Source organism: Vombatus ursinus, unplaced genomic scaffold (assembly GCF_900497805.2).
Source record: "Vombatus ursinus unplaced genomic scaffold, bare-nosed wombat genome assembly UNPS02005659.1, whole genome shotgun sequence".
NCBI classification, from domain to species: domain Eukaryota; kingdom Metazoa; phylum Chordata; class Mammalia; order Diprotodontia; family Vombatidae; genus Vombatus; species Vombatus ursinus.
The window spans coordinates 24,856,514-24,869,187 of record NW_020945437.1 but is presented as its reverse complement, the minus strand read 5'-3'; the positions used below and the strand labels follow the sequence as shown (position 1 = coordinate 24,869,187).

The window sequence follows — 12,674 nt, the reverse complement described above, 5'->3', positions numbered from 1 at the left end:
GGCGGGGACAGGTCATGGGAAGATTACCTATCAGAATCTGGAGAAACCAGAACTAGGGCCCTGGAGAAAACTTTGACCGAGGCAGAAAGGTTTCCTAGAGGAGGAAGCAGCAGCTGCTGTCATCACTATGATTTTATAGTAGAGTGGTAGACCCCCTACCATAGGCTTTGGGGAGGGTGTGGCAGCCAGTTCCAGAACTTTGCATTGACTTTCCCTTTGTTACAGGGACCAGCCACCATCATTGGTAAGCCCAGCATCTCCCCCAGAGGTGGTGGCCACAGCGGCTGCCCTAGATGAAGGCAGTTCTCAGCCCTGCCTACACATCTCCATCTCGGGCTCTTCCCCAGAGCTACCCCCAGGGCCTGCCAACAGCACTCCGGGCCCAGAACTCATGCCCTTCGACAGTGATGATTCAGATGATGAATCATCCCCTAGCCCATCCGGGACACTACAGAGCCAGGCCAGCCGCTCCACCATCTCCTCCAGCTTTGGCAGTGAGTGTCAATCTAGGGACGCCTCCTGGAGGTAGAGGTAGCCACAGGCTTCCTCTTTCCTGGTGGTTTGGGGGGTGGTGGTAGTGAAGGTTGGGGGGGAATCAGAAAGTCAGATGGTTTCCAAGCTGTGAGTCAGAGCTAATAGATTAGTCAGTTAATTAGTTCAGTTATTTACCTAATCCTCCTCCCCAATCCCTACCTCTAGGTCCATGTGCCTCTGTGATGTGTAAATGCTAAAGAAAGGAGGCAGGATGAGAATCATGAAAATACATGGAATTAGAGGGATCTGGCCCTGAGTTCCCGCTCTTCCATGTATTCACTGTGGCAATCCTGTCTCTGAGCCTCAGTACCCCCCTATAAAATGAACAAGCAGTTTGAACTAAATGATCTCTAAAGTCCCTTCTAGCTCTAATATTCAGTGATTCTGAGACCACAATCTAGAGAGATTGGAGAGATAAGAGACACCCAGGGAACATTTCAAGAATGAAATAATACTGCTCTGAACTGAGTAAGAATGCCCTGTGGACTGAGTCAGTCATTGAGAGCTTCCTGGAGAAGGCAGGGCCTTTGCCAGGCTTTGAAGGACCAGGAAGATTTGAACAGGCAGAAAGGAGCAAGCTTGAGCACAGGTTCAACCTTTGTTCACTAGAATGAACCTGGCTTCTGAAAGAAAGGGGCTGATTCACCTGGTCTAGCTTTAGAGAAGTGGAATGAGAAGATTCTGGTCCCACTGTCCTCTGCCCTGGTCAGGTCACATCTGGGATATCTTCAGGGTGCCATGTTGTAGATAAGGTGTTGACAAAGTAGAGTGCAACCAGCATGGAGCAGGGCCTGAAGAACAGACCATGTAAGGATTGACTGAGAGAATTGGGCATGTTTAACTTGGAGAAGAGTAGACCAGGCAGAGGTGAAGGCTGGAAGGCATATGAAGGAGGGATTATTATTCTGTTGGACCCCAGACAGCAGAACTAGAAGCAATGAGTAGAAGTTAGAGAAACCTATCGGCTCAATATAATGAAAAAATTCCTAATAAGGAGGTCCATACAAAAGTGAAGTGTACTGCCATGGAGGGTAGTGAGTTCTCCATCGCCAGAGATCTTCGAGCACTGGCTGGATGACCCCTTGGCAAGCATGTTGTAGAGACAATCCTTATTAAGGAATGTACCGGTCAGACTGGATGACTGCTGAGGTCCGTTCCAATCTTGAAATCTTGCCACCTTCTGACTAGGGCCTGGTGAGGATGGAGAGAGAGGATGCAGCCAGATTAGAGGTCCTGTTCTTCCAGGCTGATGAGACTAGACTTCCATGACATCTGGTTCATGATTAGGCTGTGGGGAGTCAGGACAGGTTCCTGAGCCAGGGGAGGGACAAAGAGATGGAAGGGCCCTTTTGAGATCCAGCACCTTCATTTTATAAAGAAGGAAGCAGAGACCCAGAGAAAGAGAGAGAGAGAGAGGAAATGATTTTCCTAAAGTCACAATGAGTCTGGGGCAAAGTCTGGACTCAAACTCAGGTTTTCTGGCCCCGACTCAGGGCTTTCTCTCTTGCACCCCATTTGGAAGGTGACTCCATCTCCATATGCAGGGAGGCAGGTAGAGACTACAGGATTAGTGGGGGGAGGATTCAAGAAAAAGACTGCTGCAGTGGGCAACTAATCTGCAGGGCAGATGAAGGAAGGATGCAAGGGAGAGAGGAAGAAAGAGAAACCTGCAAGGGGTCTGGGGACCTGGGCCTCCACATTCCCTTTCCCCCTCCCCAGATGAGGAGATGCCCAGCTCCAAAGAGGCTACGGCAGAGACGACCAGCTCTGAGGAGGAGCCAGAACCTGGCTTCCTTCCCCTGTCTGGCTCCTTTGGCCCCAGCGGGCCCCATGGTGGCAGCCCGGTGGATGGACGAGCCCTTCGCCGCTCCAGTCGTGGGTCCTTTACCCGGGGCAGCCTGGAAGACCTGCTCAGCATGGACCCCGAGGCCTACCAAAGCTCCATGTGGTTGGGCACTGAAGATGGCTGGTATGGCCCCAGTGGGTGGATTATGAGGGACTGGAGGTTGGAGGGAAGGGACAGGACAGGCAGTAGTAGTGACCTCAGCATCCTCGGCCAACAATGCAACCAACGTAGTTGGGGCTACGATGGCTTTCCCTATGCTCCACTTATGGAGATATGAAGTCTAGATAAGACAGTGGCCGGCCCTCATGATGCTCCAAGTCTAATACAGGGAGAAGATGATACAGATAACTGTAATACCCAATATCAAATTAGTGCATTATAGCCGTGCAGACAAAGAGCTATGTGAGGTCTGGGAGAGTGAGGAGTAAAGTTTTGAAAGATGAGTAAGGTTGGGTGGAGAAAACATTGCCAGCAAATCTCCAAAAACTAGAGTGCAGGACATGTTGGTGGGGACGGAGAACAGGCAAACTCGGCTGGGGCAGGAAGTGCATGAAAGGTAATGATATAAGATAAGGCTGGAAAAGCAGCATAGCAACAGATTATGGTGGGCTTTGGATGCTAAGCCCCCCAGAAAGTTTGAACTTGACTCAGTAAGCAATATGGCACCACTAAAGGGTTTGAACCTGAATCAAAGTTCAAGAAAGATTGTTCTGGAAGCATGTGACAGCTGAATTGGGTGAAGAAGAGAGTGTTACCAAAGGGATAAAGGACTAGAGATGCAGAATGAGATCTGTTAATTTGTGGTTGTGACAAGGCACAGCTTCTACTAGGAGAGGAGAGGGGCAGGGGAGCCGGTTGTTTTAGTAGGTACTGACAGATTCACTCCCAAAAAGAGCATCACCAAAACACTTTTCTAAATGAAGCTATTACAGTAGTCCAGGCAGATGACAGTCTGTATCAGAATGGTGGTGGTGGAAATTGAGAGAAGGGGATGGATGATGGAGACGTTGTGGGGGAGAGTCTAAGGCACTGTCCAGCACCCAACAAGCCTGGTTCCTCTAAAGGTTCTTGAGTCTCAGTGTAAGGGGCTGGGGTCAGATCAAAGGAAGAACTAGTTAGGAGAGGAAGGCTGGGTCTTCCTTGGGGCCGAGTAATGGGCTTGAAGCCATCAGGCAGTAGACGGGGTCAAGGGCAAAGGCAGGGGAGAAATTGGTGTCTGTCTTATGGCTATGGTCCCTGCAGCATCCATGTCTATCAGTCCTCGGACAGTATCCGCAACCGTAAGAACAGCATGAAGCTTCAGCATGCCGCAGCCGTCACAGCCATCATGTAAGGCCCTGTACCCTACTGACCCTGAACCCCCAAGCCCTCTAACCCTCCTAAAAACTAAACCCTTAACTCCACTGGCCCTGCCTTAGAGAGACAGAGTGATATTGAAGGAGTGCTGGGCTTGGAGTCAGGAGACACCTGGGCTCACTTGAATGCAGACTAGCTGGGAGACTCCAAGCAAATCACCTAATTTCTCTGAGTCTCATTTTTCTCATCTGGAAAATGGGGATACTAATAGCTGCAGTGCCTGCCACAGGTAGAAAGATCAAATAAGTGATATACATAAAGCATTTTGCAAACCTTAAATTTCGATATAAATAACAACTCCTTTGAACCCAGCTGGCACTGAATCCCCTGACCCAACTCTCCATTGGCTTCTCCCAGCTGATTCTACCATTGACCCTCCAACTCTGCAGCCCCTCAACCCCACCCACTCATTGAGAGTGTTGGGGTGGGGAAAGCAAGTTAGAGAGGCTGTGTCTGAGAGACAAAAGACCTAGAATCTCGTCTGGGCTCTGCCCCTGACCCACTGTGTGGCTGTGGATAGATCTCTGCTCCTCTCTTGGCCTCAGTTTCCTCATTTGTAACATGAGGAGGTTGGGTTAGATGATAGCTGAGGTCCCTTCTAGGTCCAAGATTCTAGATTCTATAGTGCTCCCCAAAATTTGTCTGGAGGTACCTGGAAAACTAATTATTGCCCTAATCTCACCCCACCCCCACCACTGTCACCACTGCTTCCATATTCTGAGGGGCGTTCCCAATGTTCTGTTTGGGGGAGGCCATGGCTGGGCCCCTAACTAACTCAAGCTGCCCTCAGGGACCTGTGCCAGACACAGGGAAAAGCTGACTCCTTCTTTTCCTGTCTCCCAATTCTCCCGGGCTAGGTACCTGGATAACCAGGTGTTTGTGTCTCTGGCAAATGGAGAACTTGTTGTCTATAATCGGGAAGCAGGTAAGGATCTTGGGAGCCAGGACTTCTCTGGGTTCGGGGCAAGTAGGTGGACACTTGGGACCTAGGAGGGAGACCTAGGTTCCAGCCACATTTGTGTGACTTTGGGCTGGTCCATTCTTTCTCCAAATCTCTCCCAGCTCTGATCCTTTGTGATCCCTAAATAGAGGGTGCCCAGTAGAGGGGTAGGATGAGGGTACTAGGGCGATGAGAATCTAGGGAGCACTCTGATAGAATGCCAGCCAAGTTCTCTCTTCTCCTTTCTCTCCCTGGGCAGGCCATTTCTGGGACCCCCAGAACTCCAAATCTCTAGTCCTGGGGAGCCCAGGGAACCCAGTTACCAAGATGGTGTCAGTGTCGGGAAAGTTATGGTGTGGATGCCAAAACCGAATCTTTGTCCTCAACACAGGCAGCCTGCAGCAGGAGGTACCTGGGACCAGGGGCAAGGGAGGGCCTCGGAGCAGGGAGAGGGTCCAGGTTAGAGGAGGCTGGGGAACCAGCCTCAGGAGCCTCAAACTAGGCCTATTTGGCAACCACAAGCACTAAGCACTCAGCCCTGTCATCTTGGCAGGGGTTGATCTGGGAGAGGCAGGAACCCTGGACTGAATCAGGAGTGCTGCCACTGACTCATGGTGTGATCCTGGGCAAGTCCTTTCCCTTCTCTAAACCTCAGTTTCCTCCTCTGTAAAATGGAGCTCATAATCCTCCCTACCTTACAATATTGCTATGAAGAAGGCACTTTATAAGACTTTCAAGTACTACAAAAGTGGGAAATGTTATTCCCCTCACTGGACCTCAGTTTCCCCATACATGAATTGGGGATAGCACCACCTGGTCAGCTGACCTTCCTCCCAAGCCAGTCATGGAAGATGAGTAGCCTCCTAACTTTTTCTTCCCTTTAAACTTGCCTTGCTCAGGTTTCAGAGAGCTAGGAATGCAAGCTTTGATCTAATGTCCCTTAGCTTTGGTTGGGAAAATCAAATGAAACATCAGAGGTAAAGGCATTTCAGTTCATTCATTCATTCAACTGAACACCTACTGTGTGCCAGGCACTCTGCTAGGAACTGGGGACACAAATAGAACAGTCCTTGCCCTTAAGGAGTCCATATTCTAATGGGGAGAAAGAGAATGTACCCGGAGATATCAGTATAAAATATAGATAGAGTCTTGGAGTGGGAGGGTGCCATTAACTGAAGAGATGTAGATAGACCTGAAGTAAAAGGCAACCAACCCTTGAGCTGAGCCTTGAAGAAAGCTGAGGATTCTCAGAAAGTGAAGAGGGAATGCATTCCAGGCTTGGGGTACAAGCCAGTGCAAAAGTGTGTAGGTGGGAAATGGAATGTTATAGACAGAAAACAGCCAGTAGGCTAGTCTGGCTACAAAATAGAATGCGGAATATGTGAAGAGGATGCTTTATTATGTCCAACGAGCCCAGAATAGTCTAAGTCATTCCTCTTCTCCATCCCACCCCTTGCCACCCCAGCATACGTTCCAGGTCGGCTTGGACCCCAACCGCAATGTGGCCTGCATGGTGAACTCCAGCCTGGGCGTCTGGATTGCCCTCCAGAGCACAGCCCAAGTACGACTGTACCACTCAGGCACCTTTGAGCAGCTGGCCGAGGTGGACATCACACCCCCTGTACACAAGATGCTCGCTGGTGAGGCGGGCCAGGAACCCAGGGCCGGGCTGGGGGAAGGAAAGGGGGGAGGCCAGTGGCGTGGTGGGAGGGAGGCCCAGGCTCCATTGGAACCTACGAGGATGGTGAGCGAAAGGAGGGAAGATGGAGAGACGAGGTGATTTAATGCTAAGACGCTGGACTTGGTGTCAGCAGAGTGAGGTTCAAACTACTGTTTGCTAGCTGTGTGGCCATGGACAAGTCTCCTGACTCCTCCAAGCTTTGGCTTCTCCAAGGGCTCTTCTGAGATCTCTAGCTTATTGAGGTGCATTGAATTCAGGCCTGTCAATGTTGTGGATGAAATCAACTCAGCTTTATGGTTTTGGATTCAAAAAGACCAGAGGTCAAATCCAACTTCAGACACTTACTAGCTATATGACCCTGGACAAGTCACTTAATTTCTGTCTGCCTCAGTTTTTTCTTCCGCAAAATGGGGATAATACTACCACCTGCCTCCCAGGGTGATTGTGAAGATGAAATAAAATTTGCAAAGCACTTTGCAAATCTTAAAGTGTTCTTTAAATGCTAGCTACTCTTTTTTAAATTTTCTCTCATGACACACAAATGGTACATTAATCAGTAATCAGATAGTGGTAGTTAGTCTTCTGGTTAGGGGGGTAAGGGTTCTGAGGGTCATACTGAAACATTTAAATAGGAAACTATAGGAAGCAGAGTTAATTAAGGTCGACAGGTAGATTGGACCTAGACTGTAAAAATGCCTTGTATGTCAGGCTAACAGATTCATTCAAGCGCTTGGCCACAAACTAGGTGATCAGCAGTGACCAAGGACAGGGGGCATCAGGAGACATGAGCTTGAGTCCTAGCTCTGCCAGAGAAGTCACTGGGAGAAGGGGCTACATAACCTTGTACAAGTGACTTCCCGTTTAAGCCCCCGGATTTTCTTCTGGAGGAGATGGTTCCAAAGGGCCCCTCCAGATCTGCCATTCACCCAATGGAGTTGTCCCTGGGCCCCCTAAGGAGGGTGGTTGAAGGCTGTTTTGCTGGGGTGGGGTGTTAGAGCTGTGGATACTTAGAAGGGTAGAGGGGCCCTGGTTCCTTCTGCATCCCATTCATTCCCACTTTCCCCAGGCTCCGATGCCATCATCCGCCAGCACAAGGCTGCCTGTCTACGCATCACAGCCCTGCTGGCCTGCGAGGACCTGCTGTGGATCGGGACGAGTGCCGGGGTGGTGCTCACGATGCCCACCTCACCCAATACTGTCAGCACCCCTCGAGCCCCTCTGAGTCCTGCTGGCCTGGTCCAGGGCCACACGGGTCATGTGCGCTTCCTGACCGCTATCGAGCTCCCAGACAACTTTGACCTCCTCTGCCCTCCGCCATCCCATGACGCAAGTAAGTCAGCCAGGCTCTGGGGATACAGTAGCCACAGCCGCCATTTTCTCCTCTCCCTGGAAGGAAGGACCTCAGAGGATGGGGGTGGGACAGGGAGCCTCTTGGACACCCCAAAAATCCAGTAAGTGATTGTGTAGGAGAGGGGGATGCTACCCAAGACAGGAAATAGGTCACCGGAGGATTGAAGCTATAGATGGAGGCAACTGTGCAGCCCACATTTTCCAGGGCAGTCCTTGTTTTCATGAAAAGCCAGACTAGTTCTAGCGAGGCTTTGTAGAAGTGCTGATTTGTTGAGCCCTGTGTCCTAGTTTTCGCTTCTGTGTTTACTTTTTTTCACCCTGAAAATATGATCATTGTGAGAAATAGCTTGGCATAGCGAAAAGAAGGCTCCCCTGGAGTCAGGAACACATGGGTTCCAGTCTCGCCTCTGACCACGCTGGCCAAATCACTTAGCCTCTCAGTGCTCAAGGTAACGCCTTAGGCCTAGAAGTGGCAGAGAAGGTGATGAGGTGACTGTCTCATTGGGACTTCCCTCCAAAGAAATTGCATATCTGGCCCAAAAGGATTGGTGGGATAGTCGATGGAAAATGGACTGAGAAGGGGCAAGAGATGGTTATGCTACCCAGGAAGTAGTTTGTGGTAGATAAGAAGAAGCCACACACAATCAGAAATGGGCTGTAGTTTCTTATAGCTATGAAATAGCTATACGTGATGAATGGATAGATTGGACAGAGGGAGGGAGGGAGGGAGGGAGGAAAGAAGGAAGGAAGGAGGGAAAGAGAGAGGAAGGGAGGAAAGGAGGGAAGGAAAGAAGGAAGGAAGGAGAGAAGAAAGGAGAGAAGAAAGGAGGGAGGGAAGGAGGAGTAGAAAGGGCATGGTCCAGAAAAAGTCAGAAACAAGATGAGAGGGAATGAAGGAACTAAAATGGGAAGGAAATGGCTAGCAGGGATTGGAAGTCGTTTCTAATAGGAAGAGACCACAAGGTGGCGCCATAGTGTGGGGTATGCAGGTAGGAAGCCCTGAGTCCAAATGCAGCCTCATTTAGTAGCTGGACAAGATACTTAACCTCCATTTGCCTCAGTTTCCTGATCTGTAAAATGGAGATAATAATAGCACCCATCTCCCAGGGTTGTTGTGAGGCTCAAATGAGATTATCATTCTAAAGTGCTTTGCAAGCCTTCAAGAACTATATAATTGCTAGTTAGAATAATTATTGTCATTATTACCATTATTATTGTGTTATTATTATAGGTGTCGATAGCTGCCACAAAGTAGCTTATGGTATAAAGGAAATTGTTAGGCATGACTGAAAAATGGCTTGTGGGATTTAGGAAGTGGTTAGACAAGTCAGGAAGTCATATGTGGTAGGCAGAAAGTCATTATACACACAAGAAATGTGATGTAGGAAACAGGAAGTGGTTATGCATTAGAAGACAGGAGAATGGTTATAAAAGGACAGGAAGTAACGCATAAAATGGGAAGTACCATGGGAGGCAGGAAGGGATATGATTTGGGACAGAAAGTAACAAAACAATAGAACATTGACCAGGGGAAGAGCACAGGGGAGTGACCAGAGCCTGGGATGGACCGCCTCTTCCACACTGACCAGACTGGTCTACTGTTCCCCACTCCAGGTCCTGAGAAGTCGGCCCTGCTGGAACGAAGGGATTCTTCCCGACACCGAGGCTCAGCCCCAGCCCTGGTCAAGCCCAAGATGCTGGTGATCAGCGGGGGTGATGGCTATGAGGACTTCAGACTGAGCAGCAGTAGCAGTGAGACCGTGGGGCGGGACGATAGCACAAACCACCTCCTCCTGTGGAGGGTGTGACCTGGACACAATCCCGCACCCCTGCTGCCACCCCGCCCTGCACCTGTGTGTGCACCTGTGGGCCTTGGGCTAACTGGTGTGTGGGCGTCCTGGGCACAGGCATGTGGCCCCATAAAGGACTGGTGTCTGAAACACCCCCGGCCGGGTTGCACCCAACGTCTCCCTTCATGGCATCCCCCATCCTCTGCTCCATGTGCATCTGGGGACCACACACGTGCATGAGAACAGATCACATACAGGGAGGCCTTGGCCTGTGGGGCAGCAGGATGCCAGCCGCTACCAGCCCCAGCCTCCTCCTCTTGCCCTCTCTCTGTGTTCCCAGGGTTGCCCTGATTCCCTCCTTGTCCAGGAAACCGAGGCCCCATCACACTCCCTGGGGGCAGGAGGAAGGCACTCATCCCAGGGCAGCCCCGGGCCGGAGGGCCATGTGCAATATTGCAAGTGCTTCCTGCAGGCTGTGGACAGAGTTGGGGAGGTAGCCCCACAGGACAAACAGTAGGGGTGGAAGGGTGAGTGGAGCCCAGGTCGGTGGCTGGGGATCAGAGGAGGAGGCAGCCGGGCCACATGAGACGTGGAGGGCACCTCCCAGGTGTACAGTATTTATGTATATTTTTGATGCTCATGGTAGCTCCCAGAGCACTTATTTATGCCCCAGTCCAGCCTAGCAAGCAAAGGAGGAAGTGAAGGAGGCAGGGAGGGCAAGATTTGGGAGCAAGAGACACAGAACCATCCCTTCCTCTGAGGGGTGTTGAGTTCATGCCTGAAAACAACCTTCCTGAAGGGAGCAGAATGTCCTTGTGCCCACAGAGTCCCCATCCCCACCTCTGTCCCAGAGAATAGTTTTGCACATTCATAGCACCTTCCTTTCCTCCTGGACCCTCCAAACCCACTCACTTCCTCCCCCATCCCTGCAGGCACAGCTTCGCAGACCCTGCCCGGCACATGCAGCCCACCCTGTCACATCCATGACCCTCATGGCAATTCAGGGCTGGAGAAATGAGTTCCACTTGTCATCGTCCCCTGCTAGAATTTGAAATAGCTCTGTATCTGGAGCCAGAGAATATAGATTCAAATTCTAACTCTGCTGTGTGACCGAGAACTAGTCACCTTTCTATCTCTGGGCCTCAATCCCCTCATCGGTAAACTGAGGGGCAGTAGATGAGGTGATCACTAAGGTTTCTTCTACCTACGGAACCTGTGTTCCAGTGATTCCACTCTCCCTTTTCTGGTTCTATTCTCCATTATCCAAGGCAGGGAAGCAGCTCTATGTCCATTATACAGTGTTCGAGAAAGCTCTAGTCTCAGATTTCTAGACCTCCTCTCCCATCACTGAGGGAGGGGACGGGTGAGGAGAATCCATTTGATTCTTGAGTCTCAGTTCTCCAGGGGTTCCGTGTATAAATTCTCCAGGTTCTTTCCTCCACCCTGAGCCATTTTCCTACTCATTGGCAGCTTTTCATTATTTTACGTTGTTTTGAATAAGGAAGACATTTGAGAGCCCTGGTTGGATCAGGGAGGCAGCTAATGATGATGATGGTGATGAAGCCTCTGGGTTTCCAGGACTTATCCAGGTCACACAGTAAGTTCCACATGGGTTATCTCTGGTTATTTCCCAGGCCTGGGCTAATTGACCATTGGCCAAGTTAGGCAAGAAGGGCCTGGGAACCTTCCAGTGCCTTTCCCCTCCAGGCCCATCTGAGCCCTTAGCCCCATTCCCATCATGCTTGCACACTGTAGCATCTGGTACACTGGCACATATGATGACTAGGGGGTGGGGAGAGGGACTAATGGAGGAAAGAACCAAACCTGGAAGTCCCAAGCTCCCTCTCTCCCACCCCAGACTCTAACCACTGAACCTCCTTCCCTCCTGAGTTTTCTCCATCCTCACAGACTGAGCCCTGCCAGGAAGATAACCTCCTAGTCCCTTTTCCTTCCACCCCCAAAGCGGAATGAATCTGATGGGGCCTCTTTAAAGGACAGGGGAGGGAGTGGTTTGGGGGCCCAGATGTATCCCCTGTCCAGCCCCAGATCCCCCACCCGCTCACCTTCAGGAAAGAGCCTGACCTCCCTGCTGCCTGCATTCTCCAAGCTGGAACTCCAAAGGTTTCGCCTCTCTGAGGACTCTGGCTTGTCATGCCAGATTTCGGGAGGGCGAGGGCTGGGGACACGGGTTCAAGGTCCTGTTTTTCTCACTACCAAATGACCATGTATTAACTCCATGGATGATGAAGTTTCAAACAAGTCAATAAACAGAAACATGGAGAAAAAAAATAAACACGTCCCCAGGGTGGAGGGTGAGAATGGGGGAGTGGCCCTAATTCATCCCTGTTACTCTGGTGTGGACACAGGGCTGACAGGCATCAAACAGACAGACTATAGGAGATGTGAGAGGACCCACTCTGCACTTTGGTCACTGCCCCTCTGGGAGGTGATGCTTACTTGAAGGGAGTTAGGGGCTGTAAGAAGGCCAGCTTTGTCACTTACTACCCATGTGACCTTCGTCAAGTCCTTTCTCTTCTCTGGACCTCAGTTTTCTCATCTGTAAAATGAATAGTTTGGACTAGATCAGGGGGCCTTCACCTGGGCTCTATGGATATATGGATAGATTTCAGGGAAACCATGAACTCATCTGGAAAAAAAACTAACTTTTTCACTAACCTTTAACTAAAATGTAACATTTTCTTCAATTATGAATTTTTAAAAAAAAATTCTTCTGAAAAGGCTTCATCAAAGGAGTCCATGCCAAAAAAAAAAAAAAAGGTTAGGAACCTGGACTGGATGATTTGGGGTCTCTCCCCACCCCCCCCCTTCCCAGTCATTTCTAAATCCTATGAGATAATTGGCTCAACTTCCTTTTGAGACAGGAAAGACACGAAACGTTTGCCAAATTGGTGGCTAGAAGCATAGAACACATTTTCCCATAGAGACGATAGTGTACAAGGTTAAGTTGTCAAATTGTCCCACAGAAGGAACATTTTATCAGGAATGCAAATGACCTACAAGGTCCTCTGCAGGTATTCTGAGGGCTGGGTGTCCTCAAGAGGATAATGGCCCAAATAAGGAGAGAATGGAAAGCTATGCCATGGGAGAATGGATGGAAATAAAGGATTCAGAGTTGGCCAGGCCAACCCCTTCATTGTATGTATATGTGAGGAAACT

General features: G+C 50.1%; 1 protein-coding gene across 2 annotated transcripts in view; it reads left to right on the top strand.

Moving 5' to 3' along the window:
- ARHGEF17 (Rho guanine nucleotide exchange factor 17) overlaps nt 1–11,793 on the top strand; it is a 146,110-nt gene extending 134,317 nt beyond the window's left edge. Inside the window, exons 14-21 of one of the 2 annotated variants that reach the window (XM_027848103.1) lie at nt 226–494; nt 2,254–2,503; nt 3,623–3,709; nt 4,594–4,661; nt 4,936–5,084; nt 6,142–6,316; nt 7,424–7,687; nt 9,322–11,793. In XM_027848103.1, the coding sequence (XP_027703904.1) occupies nt 226–494; nt 2,254–2,503; nt 3,623–3,709; nt 4,594–4,661; nt 4,936–5,084; nt 6,142–6,316; nt 7,424–7,687; nt 9,322–9,515 (1,456 nt within the window). In that variant the 3' untranslated portion in view covers nt 9,516–11,793. The remainder of the gene's footprint in view (nt 1–225; nt 495–2,253; nt 2,504–3,622; nt 3,710–4,593; nt 4,662–4,935; nt 5,085–6,141; nt 6,317–7,423; nt 7,688–9,321) is intronic. The other variant, XM_027848104.1, reaches the window with a different exon arrangement.
- Nucleotides 11,794–12,674: the final 881 nt, after the last annotated feature.